We start from the raw sequence: 20,256 nt of genomic DNA, 5'->3' as shown, positions 1-20,256 counted from the left end.
TTAAACATTCAACCCTATTTAACTTTTGTGCCAGGAGTTTATGATAGGTTTTTATTAACTAGATTTAGGCTGGGGGTATTTCATAGACTAGTCACTTTACATATAATGAACGACTGGTCCCAAAACCTTTAAAACTGCCCTTGTGATAACAATTCCAACCAATCTAAGATTCACGTGGTTTTCTTTTGTAGATTTTATATCCTTGTAAGGAGAACACACTTAGTACCAGTTTTAAAATTGTTTGGGCTTTGTCAATGTCGACCTGCTCTTCTTGCACTTCAACATCTAGATAACGAGCACAGTGTTTTTAGGATAGTAATCTTTCTGAAGGAAGTTCTCAGTCAAAGGAAACGTATGCCTATTTAATTGATTCTAATTGGACGAGGGATTTTGCTAATTTAATAATACTTTAACCTTTTAATGTATTGTAGATTATGTTTATACTTGTATGATACTTTTTAACTTATGAACTGATTGATGTGTTTTATGCTTTTTATTTGCTTTTATGATTGTCTGATATAGCGTTCAAATAAAGCTTTCTTTGACTTTGCCTATATTATCAAGACATCTGCCTTCTCTGTCAGACAGGGTTGATATTGGTATTGAAGAATTCTTGGGCCAGTGCTAGGTCGCCTGTGTCACCACAGAATCTGGCTTTGGGTAACCAACCAGACATGCAGGCGAATACTCAGGTGCCTTGAATTTTTGATCAATCTTTGGCAGAACAGCTTATACTGTGGCAGGAGTTCTCATATTATTTATGCCTTCCTCCCAAATGTAATCCACTATTGGGATTGCTCTAATAGATTTTTTGGGGGTTAAATCATACAAGCAATCCTATTGCTTAATCGTTAGAGGCAATTGAAACAATTTTGCCGCTCTTTGCATGAGACTATGGAAGCCTCTAATATCACAGTGAGGAGTCCACCAGTTGCGGTGCAAGTGGAGGTGTTGAAATGAAATACTCATCATATTCGTTGGGAGTAGACAGATTATCAGGGATTTCCCCTTTCTCCATATCCTCAAACGAGGAAGATGGATCATCCACAGGAGGCACTGCATTGTTAGACATCGGAGTCATTCTAGGAGTTGCAGGTGGTGGCCTAGGACATGAAGTCCTGGGGATCTTGATGTGTATGTTTTCGGAGATGTTCACTTTGCGGGTTCTGGGAATTGTTTATAATAGTCCTGTTGCATGCCCTGAAGGTCTTGAACTAGGTGTATCAGAATCCCAACCACACCCTCTTGAGATGGTGGTTGAGCGAAATGTTGAAAATGCTCCACATACTGCTTAGGTTCTTCTATGCACTGTTGACTTAGTTCTGAGTCCGCTGCATCTAGCAGATGGCTTGGCGGCAGAAGAGATACCTTGCTAGGTGAAGTGTTCTTTGCGCAAAATTTCACGAGTTGGCTCTGTCAATGATGTCATTCTCAAATCTGTTGTTAATTGTAATGCTGGCAGCTTCCTTGTAGGTAGTCTTACCATTGACAATGGTGTCTTTGCCGACATCTGTGTCTTAGTCGATAGTCTGGTCAACAACGTCTTTGTCTTCACAATGATCGTTGACAGTGATGTTAGCCTTGCAGTCGATGGCTTGTTTGTCGAAGTGGTCTTTGTTGTTGATATGGTTGTTGTCGACGCCGTCCTCGTCACTGTTGTCGCCACTAGCATTTTTGACAGCGATACAGTCATCGTCGCGTCTTTGCAGCCAGCTGGGATTTTACAGTTGATGGCTCTGAGGAGGATTTTTTAGTATGGAAAGCCAGATTCAAAGAAGTAGTGGTAGACTCTGACCTTTTGGCTTCTGAAGACATTTTCTCCCTCCTCGCTCTGTGAGGAGCCTCTCCTGAAGATTCATGGTGAGTCTTTTTTAAGGCTTCCTAGGTGCCTCTGGAGACACCTGGTGTGATCTTTCCCTTTTTCTTGATCTTTCTTGTGAGAGAGTGGAATCCTCACTATCCTCAGAAAGGACAGACCTTTCTGCAGCCATAATAAAAGCCTCACCTCTCTATCTTTAAGAGTTTTGGTAGAAAAAGTATGACAAATCTTACCATCTTTTACCTTGTGGGCAGGATGAAGGTAGTAGATACACTAATTGTGTGGATCCTCTGAGTGTAGCTTTTTTTTCCCACAGATCCCAAAGTCCTTTCTTAGATAGTTCTGACATTTTATTGCCAGTCTCTGGTAAATAAAAGAGTAAAGTTGTCTTTGGATTACCCAAAATGTGGTTAAATGCTGAAAAACGGAGCAAAACTCGAGGAGACTCCCTTCACACGACATGCGGTAGACAATCTGAGGGAAGATGCCTAAGTAGGGAGTTTTCTAGAGGGTGCTGTCTCCTAATTGGTTCTTTATAAATTATGTGGATAAGCTAATCAAAGTAATGTCCTGTAGCCACTATAAGCTATGTGTGCTGTTTCTACTGCTTCGAAAATGTACTGTGGGACTCCCACCTCGACGGCAGGGAATGATTCAAGCATGTGACTCTATGAAAGATCCAACACTGGAGAATATACAATGACTAGGGATTTCCAGGCTGATGACAGGGAATGGTTCAACCTTGTGAATATATGAAACATACCAATGCAAGAGAATTTGATCTACAGATAAGTAAGTAATTTGATCATTGTGTACCAGTCTCCAGAACCCAAGAAACATGTATAAGCAGCTTTCCTCTAAGTAACAATCACTAATAAAGCAACAAGTAATATATGTACCATTTATTGATAATCATCTTTACAAACAGCAAAGCTTCAACTCCAGACACCCGACACCCCAGAGAGGTGGGGCAACGTGGCAGTAAACAGAATACCTTTTTTAGACAGGATCCTCTGCAAAGTCAGTAGCCCTGAGACAGATGTCAGGATTTACTGATATATGGTGTGTCATTCGACTTACTAACGTCTATGGAAGTTTTTTATTATTCTTGAAGATCACAATGGGACCTCCAGGTTTTTGCCTTTGTCTCTACTCAGTGCAGCTGGTGAAGTTCTAAGCTTCTGCTTTTCTGGAATGCAATGTGTTTTCTCTTCTAACAATTGCTCTCAAGCAGGGTCCATAAAAGGCTTCCCACACATCTAAAGTCTCCATGACTTTCTGGGGCTCCCTGACAGCCCTGTGGCCGGGGTGCATTCACTCCTCTCTCCCATCTAGCATTTGCTCTTTATTTCTTCCCCTCTTCTTTGGTGGGAACCTCAACTGACAAGATGTGCTCATCTCTCCTCGAAGTGGGGCTCATACGGATAACGACAGAGTTATCTACGGATTCGGAAACTATCTCTGCACCATCGTCCTCAGGTTTGTGAGTGGGAATTGGGGATCGTCTGTGTACTGGAGAGCCCGGAGGTACTTGACTAGAGGTGGATGGCTGAAAAACAGATAGAAAGTAAATGATTAGACAAAGTGAGCTGAGACATCAAAGGCTCAAAAAAGCATTAGACATTATTATTATTATTTTTATTATCAGAGGATTATCCCAGCAGTATGCTAATAAGGTTACTAGGGTAAATCAATGACTTGATATGTGCAGCCTTTCCACTACACTCAATTTTCCATCCAATGGCATGGAAAGATATTTTACCTCCTTCAAAATGAAAAAAAGTCTCCCAGAAACGTAGTTTTTCTTTAAGAATGAGAATACCATTTATGGCAACCAATTTTTTCAAAAGTGTAATAGAAAAGAAAGGGCACCCTGTGTACCAACTATTGATAGGTGATTGTCAATATATAGGCATTTTTGATAAAACTATAGGCATTTCAAAAGCAGTTTCTGGCCATCGTGTGCCGCCACTGAAGAGCCTAAAGCGGTACAAAAAGGGGTGGTAATGGCCGGAGCATCTGAGCCAATCAAACACTCACACCCAGTCAAAAGATCTGGGTTTAATCCATCACCGTTCTTTAGCCCACTCTGCCACCCCAGTTCAGACATGGCTATATGCAAATCAGTCTGACCCTGTGCCTCATGGGAACAGTCCAGCCCGAACTGCCAAAGCCATGCCTTCCCTGGACCGGAAACAAGCTTTCGAGGACCGGTTTCTGGCATTCCAGCCGTCTTCAGCCCGGCTTGCTTGAATCCAGTGGCAAAGTGAGCAAGGGACTCACGTCTGAGCATACCCTGCCACACTTATGGCGGCCAAAAGCGGTACAATAGGAGGTGGTAATGGATGGAGCATCTGAGCCAATCAAACACTCACACCCAGTCAAAAGATCTGGGTTTAATCCATCACCATTCTTTAGCCCACTCTGCCACCCCAGTTCAGACATGGCTATATGCAAATCAGTCTGACCCTGTGCCTCATGGGAACAGTCCAGCCCGAACTGCCAAGCCATGCCTTCCCTGGACCGGAAACAAGCTTCCGAGGACCGATTTCTGGCATTCCAGCGGTCTTCAGCCCGGCTTGCTTGAATCCTGTGGCAAAGTGAGCAAGGGACTCACGTCTGAGCATACCCTGCCACATTTATGGCGGCCAAAAGCGGTACAAAAGGGGGTGGTAATGGACGGAGCATCTGAGCCAATCAAACACTCACACCCAGTCAAAAGATCTGGGTTTAATTCATCACCGTTCTTTAGCCCACTCTGCCACCCCAGTTCAGACATGGTATATATGCAAATCAGTCTGACCCTGTGCCTCATGGGAACCGTCCAGCCCGAACTGCCAAGCCATGCCTTCCCTGGACCGGAAACAAGCTTCCGAGGACCGGTTTCTGGCATTCTAGCCGTCTTCAGCCCGGCTTGCTTGAATCCAGTGGCAAAGTGAGCAAGGGACTCACGTCTGAGCATACCCTGCCACACTTATAGCGGCACTCCACACCACTGGATTCAAGCAAGCCGGGCTGAGGACGGCTGGAATGCCAGAAACCGGTCCTCGGGAGCTTGTTTCCGGTCCAGGGAAGGCATGGCTTGGTAGTTCGGGCTGGACTGTTCCCATGAGGCACAGGGTCAGACTGATTTGCATATGGCCATGTCTGAACTGGGGTGGTGTGGAGTGCAAAAAAACGATGGATTTAGGCCCTGATCTCTGTACTGGGGTGAATGTATGACATTGTTCTGCATTCTGTCCATCACCTGTGGTTTTTTCATTTGTCACCCGAGTGGGATGGGTATGCTCAGACGTGAGTCCCATGCACTCCACACCACTGGATTCAAGCAAGCCGGGCTGAGGACGGCTGGATTGCCAGAAACTGGTCCTCGGAAGCTTGTTTCTGGTCCAGGGAAGGCATGGCTTGGCAGCTCGGGCTGGACTGTTCCCATGTGGCACAGGGTCAGACTGATTTGCATATGGCCATGTCTGAACTGGGGTGGTGTGGAGTGCAAAAAAACGATGGATTTAGGCCCTGATCTCTGTACTGGGGTGAATGTATGACATTGTTCTGCATTCTGTCCATCACCTATGGTTTTTGCATTTGTCACCCCGAGTTGGATGGGTATGCTCAGACGTGAGTCCCATGCACTCCACACCACTGGATTCAAGCAAGCCGGGCTGAGGACGGCTGGAATGCCAGAAACCGGTCCTCCGAAGCTTGTTTCCGGTCAGGGAAGGCATGGCTTGGCAGTTCGGGCTGGACTGTTCCCATGAGGCACAGGGTCCGACTGATTTGCATATAGCCATGTCAGAACTGGGGTGGTGTGGTGTGCAAAAAAACGATGGATGTAGGCCCAGATCTCTGTACTGGGGTGAATGTATGACATTGTTCTGCATTCTGTCCATCACCTGTGGTTTTTGCATTTGCCACTGAAGAGCCTGACAGTGAAGGTCTGTCCCAGAGATGCCCAATTACTGACAACCCAGGTGTGGAAAAACTCATTTGAAATGACCAGAGTATAAGAAGTTTTTAAGAAACAAACAAATATCTGTTTAAAATAAATAACCTGTCGCACATAGAACTCATTTTCAATGCCTTACAAAATATTTTTAGCAATGATAAGTCAAATGCAGATTATTGTAGTTAAGGAGGTTTTTTGGGTATTTGTTTATATTTTTAAATACGATATGATCGAAATATATCAAATTCACTGGTATTCTGTCCAGAATGAACTTCCCCTTAATTGGAGGAGTTTTTGATTATCTGCAGTTTCCAATGAAACCAAAGGGAGAATTTGGGTATTTCAGATAGAAAGATGTAAATATAAAGTTGGAACATGCGCATCATTTACTGGTCTAGACTGGTTGGAAAAAATCTTAATGTTCCAGATTCCCAAGTTATTAATGTTCTAGAGACCTTGGGAAATATGTGCTTGTTGCTGGTGTATGTAGGAATAGGGATTTGATATTCCTGATCTGGTGAACCATTTGTAAAAGGAGTCAAGTTGAAAGAGGAAAGATAGAACAGAGCAGACTTCACCTTTTAGAACTGATACAACTTCCAGATGGGTGTTAGTTTTACACAAGTGATAAAATCTGAAGTAGAGAGCCTGATAAAGACAGAACACATTTTTGGCCTAATGCTTAAAATATCTCATGCATCCTAATGCATAGATATTAAAATACCTGCATTGCTCTGCATAAGCAGCATCGCTCATAACAAGTCCTGGTGACAGCAATGCAGTCCCATACTACACTCCTTGTTCATACATTCCTCAAAACCTCGGATTCCTTACCAAAACACTAGACCACAAAACAGATGTCAAGGCACATAAAAGATGATCTTAAAAATTGGGGCATTTTGGCGAAGTGCAAGATGCGCATTTTGCCTACTATGCAATCCAGCTCATAGGCCTATTTTCCCCTTATGTGGGGAGATGAGATCATAAACATGGGCTCTGCTTGATGGTAGTTTAAACATGACAGATTGACAATGCACACTGAACATAAGTGTATCTATGTAGGGGTGCTCAAAGCTTTTACTCTACACATGGTGTCTTGTGGAGGTTCTGATTAATGATCTCCCGGTACTCTGCAGAGTTTCACACTTTTGCTACATTCATGCACTTGCATGGATTTTGTAGGCTTCGGTACCTCAAGGCGCTTGCTCTAGGATTGCATACCTTCCTTCGCTTGACATGTGAGTACTCTGAAACTGTGTTGGTAACTGAATTTTTACATGAAAGCATACTTTGCTTAGCATTTCCTTGCAAGTGACTCAACACAGATTACAATTCTGCACAAAATACCTGTGAAAATTCAGATTTTCATGTGAAAGCCCAAGTTGCGTTGAGCTTCATGACCTTAGGGGATTTGCTGTGATTCACCAATAAATATTAGAAGCTTAAGAGAAAAACACTTTCCACACCCAGACACATATGATGACACAGTACTCCACATGAAGAGCAATAATTAGGCAAAGTGGTGAAAGGGATAGTAACACCATGTATGCTTGAGACTCTTTTACACAATTCTGTACGGCTATGTGAATCCTTTTTTCTGTATGTTACCTCTAGTTATACTGTATATACTCCAACTACTGTGATATTGATGCAAGTCCTTACCTCAATGTGCATGTTTGCTAACTACAGTGCTTATTATGCAGAAAAATGCTCCATTGTCCTCTCCCCATCTCACCTGGACTGACTTCTTGGCCTTCATTTTCCGGCGAATCTTGGCAAAAGTTCCCTTCAGTCCCACCTTCTGGGATGCAGCCAGGGCTGCTTGTAAGAGCTTCGGAGTCTCTGTTCTGGGGGGGATGATATGCTGGAAGCCTTTCGCCAATGGTTTCTCTTCCTTTGGCTTGTTGCTATTTTTCAGCATTTTCCTGGACACAAGAACAAGTGACGCTTTTATTTTTGAGCAGTATGTTGACTTTATCTGGTCCCTAGCATGCTATGAACACTAACTTTCACAATGAATTATATCTTGATGGAAAGCTGAAGACACTCGAATAACAATACACAAGTATGTTGTGAGCAAACATCTCATATAGCCTTCAGTGGGTCTGTGAGTCACACTCTAGAGAACCACTTCACTTTTGCCCAGTCTTAATTGCACCATTACATCTCCCAATGTGAATCCTCATTGTTGTCTTAGAACAATAATACTCAGTACAAACCCCTCATATAATATTCTATTGGACATTTAGGGGGTTCTTTTAGGGATTAGCATAACAGGAATACATCCATAAATTGTCATGGTTCCTGTCCCACCAAATCTGTGGTTTCCCTGCCCTGTTTAGAGAGCGATTGTGTGATGGTGGATCTCATCCGGTGCATAATCACCAATCTGCCACAGGGCTGCCTTGCTTGCAGTATCAATAAAGAAAAAGTTGCCTAAGCCGCAATTTATTTATAAGCTTTTACGATTTTCGCTTCATGGCCAAACACATTTCTTTGTTGTTTGTACCAGTACTTTATTTATACCTTCTGTTTCAAACTTTTATATTTTCATTAAATTATTTCAGTATGAAAAGGAAAAATGATCCACTCTTTTGTACAATACATAAATTATCAATTACAAAAAACATTTGAAATCCACATATTCATTAGGACATACTTTACATACTACATCACAGTACACTATTTTACACAAAAAACTAAAAAGGCAAATACTTGTGACTTAGTTCATAGGTTGCAATGAATGAATCAATGTCCTAAACTTTTTAAGACAAAAATGTCTATATATCCAAAGAAGCACAAGGACATTGGTCACATGTTACATCAAAAATAGAAATGAATTCTAAATTATTAGAGGGCAAGATCTCAAATCGTTATCCTTCTATGCTCCTTTGTTGTGCCGACGTGTTTCGAATCATAGGAAATCAATGCCAAGATTCTCATCAGGGCTTTCTGATTTTCTGAAAAAAGTGCAGGTGTGCCTTCTTCATAGGTTTAATCCCAGGCTACGTTCAGAGTTTTCTTTTAATCAAGGACTCTCTTTTCTGGTATCTTGGGGGACGTGACTATATAGTCATTAACTCAATTGTAATGTGTAGCGCCTTGCACATGGAACAGTGTTGTCTTTACTCATCCAGTTCCCTTATAGGTTGTGATCAGCGTGTTCGTTATCGTGCGTCTTTTTTCGGTTCAAAAAGATGTCTGCTTTGCTCCTAGAGCGTTTCCATCGCAGCGTTCTTTTAGAATCAAGTTAAATGATATTGACAGGTCGCGCTGCTTCTGATTTCCTCTAATGTCTTTGTTTACAATTCCTTAGGTTGCACTTCGTGGCAAATTGGCGGCTACTCAATTGAGTATTAAGGATTTCAAATGTGTTTTGTAATTGTTTATATATGTATTGAACAAAAGAGTGGATAATTTTTCCTTTTCATACTGAAAATTTTTTATGAAAATATATAAGTTTGAAACAGAAGGTATAAATAAAGTACCGGTACAAACAAAAAAGAAATGTGTTTGGCCATGAAGCGAAAATCGTAAAAGCTTATAAATAAATTGCGGCTTAGGCAACTTTTTCTTTATTATTATATAAGGCCCTGCCTAATCCTCATCCCTTAGGGCCTAGCTCCTCAATTCTTTCAAATTGCTTTCAGTATCAGAGGCCTATCACATATAGGGGGTGTACAGTGGACACAGGGAGTAGAAATCAGCAATAGTACGCAGGTGTAAAGAAGAAACACCCTTCACATCTGGGCCAACGTTCTTCTCCTTCTGAGAAATAAACCTCAGCTTTGGGGGTTGGTTTTGCGAAGAAAACTTTACTTACCCTAAGTAACGATCTTTCTGGTGGATACTCTATCTACCAGCAAATTCCTCACTTGCAGAACATACCCCAGGTGTCAGACTGGATCTGAAAACTTCAAAGAAATGAGGTCTCCGGAAAATGTCGCCAGATTCAGTAGGTGCTGGAAGTGACGTCAAGTGGCACCACCGAGGCCTTAAACTTCCTGCACCCCTGCATCAACGTAAGTTTCTCTCCAATTTTAATCCAAGCCTTCGAGGCAAGATTTGGATAGATTGATATCAATGATGGACTGCAGTACCAAATAATACAGGATGGAATCTTATTAGCCTCCTCTTTAATGTATCCATCAAATGGAGGAGGGTGGGGGTGGTGATGGTGTGGGCAGTTCAGTGAGGAATTTGCAGGTAGATAGAGTATCCACCAGAAAGGTCGCCACTTACGGTAAGTAACTTTTTTCTTCTGATGGATACTTCTGCCTGCAGGTCTCTCACCTGTAGATCTTATTTCACAGCAATACCCTGGCCAGGAGGAGGATCAATGGATGATCAAACAAGGAAATTCTGCCTGACAGACCTGGCTAAGTGTCCATCCTTGCACATTTCTGGATCTATACAGTAGTGCTTCATAAAGATATGCAAGGGAGCCTATGTTGCTGCCTTAAAGATCTCAAACAATCGGGACACCTCAAACAAGTGCAAAAGTGGTTGACTCAGCCCAGAGGATGATCCAATGAGATAGAGCTCTCTTCTGTACTGCCTTACCCTTTTAGGCACCACAGTAGCTGACAAAGAGCTTGTCGTCAGACTGTAAGTCCTTGTTGTGGTCCAGGTAGTAGTTAACTGCCAGCCGAGAGTCCATCCTATGCAACCATTGCTCCTTTTTTGTGCGTTGAGGAGGGGGCAGAAGGTCGGAGGAGTGATGGATTGGGCAAGATAGAAAGGAGGGGCACCTTAGGAAGTATGCAGCCCTGGTGCATAACACCAGCTTTTCTGGAAAGAAGGTAGTGAAAGTAGGGTGACAGCTAAGAGCTTGCAACTCACTGATCCTTCTAGCAGATGTGATTGCAACCAAAAACACAGTTTTGAGAGTCAACATACAAAGGGTACAACTGTGAAGGGGCTCAAATGGTGTCCCCATCAAAAATGTTAGACCAATTTAAGTCCCATTGGGGAACCGCAAATAGAGGGGGAGGAAAAAGATTGGTCAGGCCCTTAAGAAAACGCATGACAACAGGGAACTTAAACAGGGAGGGCTGATATGACAGACAGAGGAAAGCACACAAGGTGGCTAAATAACCATTCACAGTGCCAATAGCACATCCCCACTGAGAAAGATTAAGCACAAATTGTGACACTCAAGACAGTCCGGCTTGGAAGGGATCAATACCAATGTCCACACATCATGCAATGAACTTGGTCCATCTGACATACTAAACCGGCTTATTGGAGTGGCAACAAGAGGATGTCAGCCACCTCCAGTGGCAGATGAAATCCGTTCTGTAGTCCCCGCTCAGTTTCCAAGCATTTAGGTAGAGGTCTTGGAGATTGGGGTGCAGAAACAGTCCATCTGACAGGGAGAGAAGTTCAAGCCTGAGTAGAAGGCAAAGGAGGGGGGGACATGCGGAGTAATGCAGAAGGTCCACATACCACAGCTTTCACAGCCAACTCAGGGCAAAGAAAAGGACCCGGACCCAGTCTTGGTGAATCTTCTCGAGGCCTCAAAGAATCAAGAGTATGGGGGAAATGTGTATTGCAGCTAAAAGTTCCACCTCAACTGAAATGCATCCCCCAAAGTTCCCCTCAATGGATCTGCTGGCACTGATTATTTTCAGAGGAGGCAAGTAGGTCCACCTGAGGAGTGCCACACTGGGCACTCCTCAGTGCCCAGTGTGACTGGGCACTGAGTCCAGTCACATTGGACTATAGTCTCAATGCTTCCAGGCAGAGAAAGTGAGACCCTATGCCCCCATTCTGTTCAGGTTCCGCATTCCAGTTTTGTTGTCCGTCAAGATGTGGACGAACCAACCCATGATGAAAGGGAAGAAGGCATTGAGCACCAGCCGAAACGTCCACAGTTACAGCAGGTTGATGCACCTGGAACTCTTGAGACCAGATGCCCCTAATCTCCAGACCCTCCAGATGAGGGCCCCACCCTATGGTGGAAGCATCCATCACTACCATAGTCACAGTGGAGGGAGAGTGAAGGCCATCCTGTGAGTTAGGTTTGCCTCATTCCCTCACCAAGCCACATCCGCTGCAGCACTGGGGGAGATCATGATGGAGTTCAAAAGGTCTCCCCCGTACTGTAGCCACTGGCTCCGGAGGCACCACTACTGTCAGGGTTAAAGAGCAGCGTCCACAAATCAAGAAAAGACTATGTTACCCAGAATGCCCAGTAGGGTAACGTGATTTAAGCTCCAAGATAGCGCAGGAAGACGCGCGTAATCTGTTGTTTGTTTCTGGATTCTTTTTTGGCTGATAGAGGATCAGAGGTATCGGAGGAGCTCGAGGACTCGGGGATTCTTCAATTCGGAAGTTTAGAGCCAGCGCCTGTGAGTACAACCTGTGTGTATGAAGCGGAATACAGCGATAGGAGTTCACCGCGTATTGCCGTGTTCATTGGAACTTTGTGAAAGCGGCTAGCGGCTGAAGGCAGTGCAGTAACCGTTAATGCCACGACAGCCCTTGTTTGTTGTTTTATGGTTTTCAGATGGCAGCGGGTTATAGAGTGTGTACAACCGCATAACACCGTGTGTGTTTACCGGAGAATTGAAATAGAATGAGTGGTGGTCGCAACTGCTCATTACTATATGACTTGGATTTCAATGTACTTTTGATGTTCTAAACAACAGTGGAATATTACCATTGTCTGTGACATTGTTTGCTTTGCTTTTCAATTCTGGTTGGGAAGGATATGGAATACGAATATTGAACTACACTTGAAAGTGACTAAAGCACTTTCTAGCTCTCTCTTGGTGAAATAACCTTGAATTGCTTTATGTAACCTTTATAAAACTCTGATGTTTACCACATGATAACCCTTAGCAGCATGAAGAGTGAAAGGGTAGGGAAATACACCTTATTCTGATTATTTATACATAGAAGTAGAGGGAGAGGTACTCATGGGTTTGATTGTTTTCCTTTTCAGGTTATCTGATGAATGCATGATGTGATTCCATGTTCATGGTGTTATGCAGTGGCAAAACAGGTACATTCCATAAGTCATTTAGTGAGAATTCATGAGAGTAGATTACATGACTGTATTTAACCATTGTGCAAATGTTGTTTTAGAGCCTTTGTCCCTGCTGACCCCTTCCCTACCTTTTTTCCCTAACCTGATAATTCGAAGACCCTGGTGGTAACCCCATGTCAGGGTACTTGGTAATTTCAGGAGGTGGACCATTATTCTGCTGCAACTGAATCCTGAGAAGCTGGGCCTAAAAACTACAGGGCCCTCATGTGCAAATGTGCGCGCATGGCTAGTAGAATGCAAGAAGCTAGAAGACCCAGGAATCGCAGGACTCTAAGGACTGGGACCCTCCCACCTTGGTCGAAAGATGGAACCATCTCCTGGATGTCAAGGATTCTCTGTGGGAAAAGAAAGGCAAGGAAAATGGCCTCATAAACAGGAGTTTGTGAGAGGACCACAGATGAGATTTTGACTCGTTGATCGAAAAACCCAGGCTGAACAGCAGGGATTCTGTTGTCAATTGCTGGCTCAAAACCATATATGATGAGCTGGCTTTGAGGAGAGAGTCGCCTAGGTATGGGAAAATGAGGATGTCCAATAATCTGACTTGGGCCACGACCACTACCATCATCTGTGTGAAGACTCGATGTGTTGAAGTCAAGCCAGAAGATAGTACCACAAAATAGTAGTGTGTAGACCCCACCACAAAGTGCAAGTACTTTCAATGTGGTGCAGGCTAGGGATGTGGAAGGATGCTTCCTGCACGTCAAGTGACACCATCCAGTCTCCAAGCTGAAACACTAGTAGAACTTGAGCGATGGTCAGCATCTTGAAATTTTCCTTTTTGAGGAAGAAGTTCAGACTCCTTAGATACAGAATGGGACACAGACCGCCATCTTTCTTGGGCACCTGGAAGTAATGTACATAACAACCTTGGCCCTTTTCCTGGTCTGATACCAACTCTACCGTTATCTTGAGAAGGAGAGCGACCACTTCCAGCTGGAGAATGGTTAAATGATCAGGAGAAGAGGGAAGGAGTGGGATGGGAGGTGGAACTTATAGGAAAGGAAAGTTGTAGCCCTTTTGTACTATTTGAATGACCCACTGGTCCAAAGTTGACCTTTCAGGCCAAAATAATTGGGACACGCTCCCTCCGACAGGTTCTGTGTGGACTATTTGAAGCAAATTAGGTCTGCTTTCCTTGTAGTGGGGGAGGAAGAGGTAGAGGGTTTCAAGGCGGATCCATAGCCTTTACCTCTAGCATGGCCTCTGTATTGCAGGACAAGTGGATTCTGTTGCTTCTGGAGTGCTGTTCTATACTGTTGCGGGCGAAAGGAGGATCCTTGTGCAAAGCCACAAAAGCAGCGAAAAGACCCGGAAATCTTTGGTCAGGAAGGAAACTGAATGTCCAGTGACATGGTCGTAGTTTTATAAAAGCTTAAATCACTGCAGTACAGATTTGGCCTTGTTTCTAAACAGGTGTATGCAATCGAAGGGGAGGTCAATCAGGTTAGCCTGAAAGTCAAATGAGAAATTGGATGTCCTGAACCAAGTGTGGCAACATGCTGTCACAGAAGTGCTGATATCTTTGGCAAAGGAGGCTGGAGTATCGAAACCAGAATTAATAATGTGTCAGGAGGCACTCTTTTTATTTGCAACCAGTTCTTAAAAATGCTCCTTCATGTCAGCTGGAACATGCAGCAGGATCGTTTGGGCTGTATCCCACAATATGGGGTTGTACCAAGCAAGGAAATAGTTAGCATTAAGGGACTTCAAGGCCATACTCCATGATGAAAACATCATCTTGCCCCACACCTCCAAACATTTTGATTCCCTGTCAGAGGGGGGCCGTAGGGAAGGTGCCTTCTGCTTGGGTGCTTGAAAAAAGACCTGGACCCTAAGCTCTCTGGCAAAGGGTGCATTGAAAGGACTGCTGGATCACAAGGAGCAGAGTGATAACCTCTGGCTACGAGCATATTAAGCACCAGAGCAGGTGAAGGCTTCTCCCAAGCCGCCATGATGGGTTCCAGGAAAGCCTTGTTGAATAGAAGGAGGGTTTCTGAAGAGTTTGCAGATATCAGGAGAACATAAGTGAAGACATTAGTTTTTGTCACCATTGTTTGTAACTGCAAGTCCAACACCCCTGCAGCTTTAAGCATGACATTATGCAAGGACACAAACTCTGGTACTGGTGGTTCAGTGGGAAAGTCCCTATCCAACTCAGGGGATGTGTCCAGGCTGCTGGCCAGAGACAGGCCCTGGAACTCCAGGGAATCCTGAAGCAGATACTCATCAGTGAAAGACTTAACAGGATCAGAATCGGTCCCAAAAATCTCATTGAGTCTTGCTCAGTAAGCTGCCTCTTTAAGTGGCTTTTGGGCCTCCCTGTGAGAGTTAGTCTGAAGCTCAACATCAGGCAGCAGCTACAATGGTGTTGTGTCTGTAGCCAGAGTTGGCAGAGGTGGGGTGACAGTGAAAGTGAAGGTGGTGCCATCCACAGCGTGGTATGCCGCACCACAAGGCGGAGTACTGGGTCAAAACAGTATGAAGAGGGCACCGGATCTGGTGGTGCAGCACCAAAAATGTTTACTGGAAAGATAAGAAGAGTGGTAGCTGAGGTGGGGTTGATAGTTGCAAAGGTGCGCAGGATGGTGCCAAGGCTTTCTCAAATATTTAGTACATGACATTATGAAGACTGCCTGATTCAAACAGGAAACTCAGGGGAATTTGTGGCTGGTTTCAGAGGTGAAAGTGAAGACACCAAGGCCTCCGAGAATCGAGGTTGGTCTGGAGCTGGGTCCTGGGGGGAGCAGGCCTGCTTGGAGGATCCATTGATGTCAAGTTACTAAGCTGTGGGAGACAGAGAGTGACGGGGAGATGTACCTTTGATCTGTTCTTGCCTTCCCCCTATGCTTCCTCTTCTACTTAGCCGAAGATGACAGGGCGTGGAGACAGTGCCTGGAGCACTTTTGGCTCCAGTGGCTGTTTTTCGATCGACTCATGAAGAGTTTGACCTCCCACTCCTTGATGGCCTTGGGATGCATTATGAGGCACGAGGAACAGGTCTTAGAAATGTGGTCTGAAACCAAGAAATACGGATTGACACAATGATGGTCTATAATGGACATCAGCCCCTTGCAGTCCCCACAGGGTTTACACCCACACTCTTTTTGGGTGAGACATATAGGTACTGTGTTCTCTAAATTTGTGAGGAAAATTCCTCTCAAAGATTGGAGCTCTAGATCGGCATCAAAGGTGTGAAAAAGGAACTGACATTGATGCGCCAGGGTGGTCACTTTATGGCCTCAGTGGTACCACCTGACGTGACTGAGTCCAGCGCCCTCTGCCGATGACCCCGTTGCTCTGAAGTTTTCACATCCAGACTGGCATCTGGGGATTGTTCGACAGCAGAGGAATCTGCAGGTAGAAGTGTCTATCAGAAACAAAAAATGCTGAGTTGGCCACCCATCATTTGGTTTTATCGAAAGTACTTTTGTTGCACCAGAAGAGATCTTTGAATTTCAAAACAAACTCGTGAGAGCTGGCCAGGCTCCACATACACCTATTAGTCCTAGACATCTCTGTCAGACATATTACAGAATGTGGTGTAAAGGAAATTAATCACATCAGTATAAAATGCTGTGCACACTAAATAACTGTTTTGCACCGAAGAGGGACTTAGACTGAGAATAAACTTTTTCTCAGCTATTTTGACCTATCTTCTTTGCAGAGATGAATCATAATGTCAACCAACTTTGGTACATGATTTTGGAACAAGTTGTAGAGCGTGAAGGAAGAGACAACAAAAAATTTCTACTCCAGCATGAAATCTATTGGATACACAGATTGAACTCACTGCACCCGAAGGGGTTAAACGAAAGACTGGAATTTAGCTGTTATTTGTAATTATGAGACATCATTTTTCAGGACGTCTACTTTACTGTTCTTTGTGTTAATAGTGTGACTTACTCTACATGTACACATATGATAATAGCTTTGCTCTGTAATTTCTCACGCATGCTTTTTTGTTCATTATGATGTTTTGCGCTACTTATTTATTCACGTTCCAGCACTTCTATCCCACATAACACAATCATGATTACACTTTTGTAACTGTTTTAGTTGCTATTGACTACACTCTCATAGTCTTTTTTCTTGGTCGACCATTCCTCTGTACGGGAATACGACGTACGGCATTAAGCGTCCTTGGTTACCTAGACTACGGGTTCCATCGTCGCGCTCAGCCGGGGGCCAATCGTACTGTTCTCTTCCGGGTGATGCGATTTATATGTCCGGGGAAGCTCAACTCCTCATTTCCTTGAAGACATTTGAACAGGGCATGAATATAGATGGGCTTCGGAGGTGAGCGACGCAAGTAAGAACTTATATGTTAAGCATGGTGCACGCTGCTACGTTGTTTATCACAGTTAGCCATAGAGATTTTTTAAGCGTGGGTACATTAGCGCTATTGGTCACTTTCTGCACTCGTTTAATATCCTCAGAGCGGAATCGCTTTAAAAAATCTTATCTATCCGTTTCTATGCACTGTTGGCACTCCGTTCGCAGTACCCATTCTAAACTGTTCCTAACTCGTTTCTCGGCTCTAATTCTTTTAACCTCGTGGTCTCACGATCCAATAGTTCACCTTTCCATTTCTCCTGTGTTTGCACTAGCACGTTTATCATTGACATCCAGTGTTGTTGAGCATACTCTTTTTTTCTAGTTCACCCGGTCTAAAACAAGCACAGATTACGTCACCTGTATTCACATTCGTTATCGCTCTTGGATTTACACACACTTTGTTTCTATTGTAGGGAACACCGCCTGACGAAGGGCTGATCCCGAAATGCATTGGGGCTATATTATATTTCTGTGAAGCATTAACAGAGTACATATATGCCTATATATACACTAGGAAGTTTTTAATAGATACCAACTATAACACCATGAAGTTGTTTTGAGAAAATCGGATACCCACAATTGGAAACACGTAAAAAAAAAGTTTTTTTGAATTTCAAGAATTTGTGCAAAATAATTTTTTTAAAGCGACAGGCTCGCTCTGGAGTGCCCACAGGTTTGACCCATCCCGAGTGAAGGGCACCTTTTAATTTACATTGCATTCGCCTAAAGGACAGGAAGCAACATCCTGTAGCACCCAAACCTCAAGATTACTTTGTTCAATTAAAGCACAATCTTCTTCTAAAAATTAAATACGTATAAGGAGTGCGACTGATCCCTTTAAAATTCATATTGCAACACCCTTGGTTGCCACAGAACCCCCACAACTGTCTAATTATGTGTCTTTTCAGAGTCATTTAAATAGATGTCTGAAAGACCTTGGCTGGACACATCAGCGGAAGCAGCCTTGTGTGACATCCAACAAGGTAGTCAGGACGTCTTGCAGTACAGCACACGTTTCAGGCAATTAACGGCAGATTCTCCTCATGCTGAGACTATGACTAAGTTAATGGACTTAACATTATCAGTTGAACATCGTCTCAATGAACGTCGTTTTGGAGAACCAAAAGTCACGACTCCAACAGCATACCGGTGTAACCAGACCTAATATTCGTAAAACAGAAATTCCTGTGTCTGACATACAGGCTTCCACAGGAGGACTCCTGTCTGAGACTGAACGTGAACACAGAAGAAAACAAGGACGTGTCTGTATTGTGGCGCCTCAAGGCTCATGATTCGCAGTGGCATAACGAAACTGGAGGGCCCCCCTACAAAACACATGGAGGGGTCCACGATGAAACGAACTACATAGGGACTCACTGGAAAGAACTACATCATTTTTTGTTAGGCACAGGGAGATTAATGATTTTTCCCCAATCCCCAGTATCACAGGATGTTGAGCCAACAACGCCACTCCGATCTGCTCGAACCACACATCACCAATATTGAAAAAAAGTGAAGGAAAGTTGTATTTAAAACAATCTGTTCAAGAATCATTTAATGCCATCAGGGCAAGACTCTACAGAATAGAGCTGGTTTTATGTGTGACTGCAGGGTGAGGTACAGGCAGGGTGAACAGCGCAAGTGCACTGTGAGTGCGGAGTGATCACTGTGAGTGCAAGGTGAGCGGGTGAATGGTGGGAGTACATGGTGATCAGTGAGTACATTGTGATTGCTGTGAGTGCAAGGTGAGCGTAAAAGTGAAGGGCGAGAATGAGGAGTGAGTTGTCTGAATGCAGGGTGCATTCCCAGACACTTGAAGTAACTCAGCATGTTATTGACGGCAGAGTAGGGTTTTCAGATACAAGTTAAAATATTGCTATTATGGTGTAAATCAGGGATCAAAGGTGGAGGGAATATATCATGTGCTGATCCTGCAACAAACTTCCTGTCTTATGATTAGGGTTGCCAGCTCATTATTTTGATGTCCCAGACTGGGCAAAAATAAGCCGTAGCCTAAAGCCGTATTTTCAGCATCTATCTGTTCATACTTCGAACAACAAATATAGATAGAAAGCACTTTTAATTGTGTTCTAGGGCTGCCTGAATGATCCATGACTGATAATTAAAGTGAACAAAGACAGAAAAGTCACATTACAAATCAATACATACTTTATTTATAACCCTATTTAGTGTCAAGACGAGGTCTTTCCAGGCTCTTTAAACAACGGATTTTATGGCATTTTTCTTTTGGCAACCTTACTTTATATTCCTTTTCATGAAATGCAGTCTCACTCTACTGCAGTAAATGTAAAATACAAATGTAATGAATAGGCAGAGTGTGGGCCCAGAGAGTACTGGAACCAGAATAAACTAAGCCTTGGTAACCAATTTACAAAGGTATGTAAATATGCAAATGGACTTTGGCCTCAAGGCAGTTGCCTTCAAGACCCTTGCTTCTGGGCCTAGAAGCTGAGGTCACCTGCACTAACTGCACACAGCACGCACCATTTAATTTATGAGGTAGGACTGTTATGAGGCAACTCACTGGTGCAACCAACGCCGGCAAGAGAGTGTAGTGCTGCCTGTGTACACTACAGCGGTGATGTGGCCCCTGGAGGCTGGAAATCGGGGACTTCTGGGGGCATAACTGCCAAGGTTTCTGATTGCTTATGTGTGACATTTTCATAAATTCAGTGTAATTATGAGTGACCTTTCAATGACTAGGAGTGACTCCTTCTAGTGTGCCAAATCAAGCAATGAAGACGAGGGAAACATATAAATATCAGAACTTACCCCCATTGAAGCGACAAGAAACTCTAAGAAGATCTTAAAACTGCTACAAAGAACCAGAAATGTAAGGGCACTAACCTAGTGCCCTTACATAGGAGTGCCAAGTGCCATGTTTTCAGATTGTGAGACATTACCATGGATTCAGTGCACTTATGAATGACCCCCAACTGCCAAATGAGTGACACTTAGTGTGACATTTTCCTGCGAGCAAAACCAAACAATGAAGTGTAAGGAAATAAATAAATATTAGAAATTATACCTCTTTGATCAATGAAAATCCTTAAAATATATTTCAACTGCTTCAAAACC

General features: G+C 43.6%; 1 protein-coding gene across 1 annotated transcript in view; it reads right to left on the bottom strand.

The window, feature by feature from the left end:
* Positions 1-2,725: 2,725 nt before the first annotated feature.
* CNGB1 (cyclic nucleotide gated channel subunit beta 1) overlaps positions 2,726-20,256 on the bottom strand; it is a 1,326,699-nt gene continuing 1,309,168 nt past the window's right edge. The window contains exons 41-42 of the mRNA XM_086945539.1: positions 7,501-7,690; positions 2,726-3,368 (exon numbers count right to left, since the gene is read on the bottom strand). Of these exons, the coding sequence (XP_086801665.1) occupies positions 3,165-3,368; positions 7,501-7,690 (394 nt within the window). The 3' untranslated portion in view covers positions 2,726-3,164. The remainder of the gene's footprint in view (positions 3,369-7,500; positions 7,691-20,256) is intronic.

The sequence above is a fragment of the Lissotriton vulgaris genome, chromosome 12 (assembly GCF_964263255.1).
Source record: "Lissotriton vulgaris chromosome 12, aLisVul1.2, whole genome shotgun sequence".
NCBI classification, from domain to species: Eukaryota; Metazoa; Chordata; class Amphibia; order Caudata; family Salamandridae; genus Lissotriton; species Lissotriton vulgaris.
This window is presented reverse-complemented; position numbering and strand designations above follow the sequence as displayed.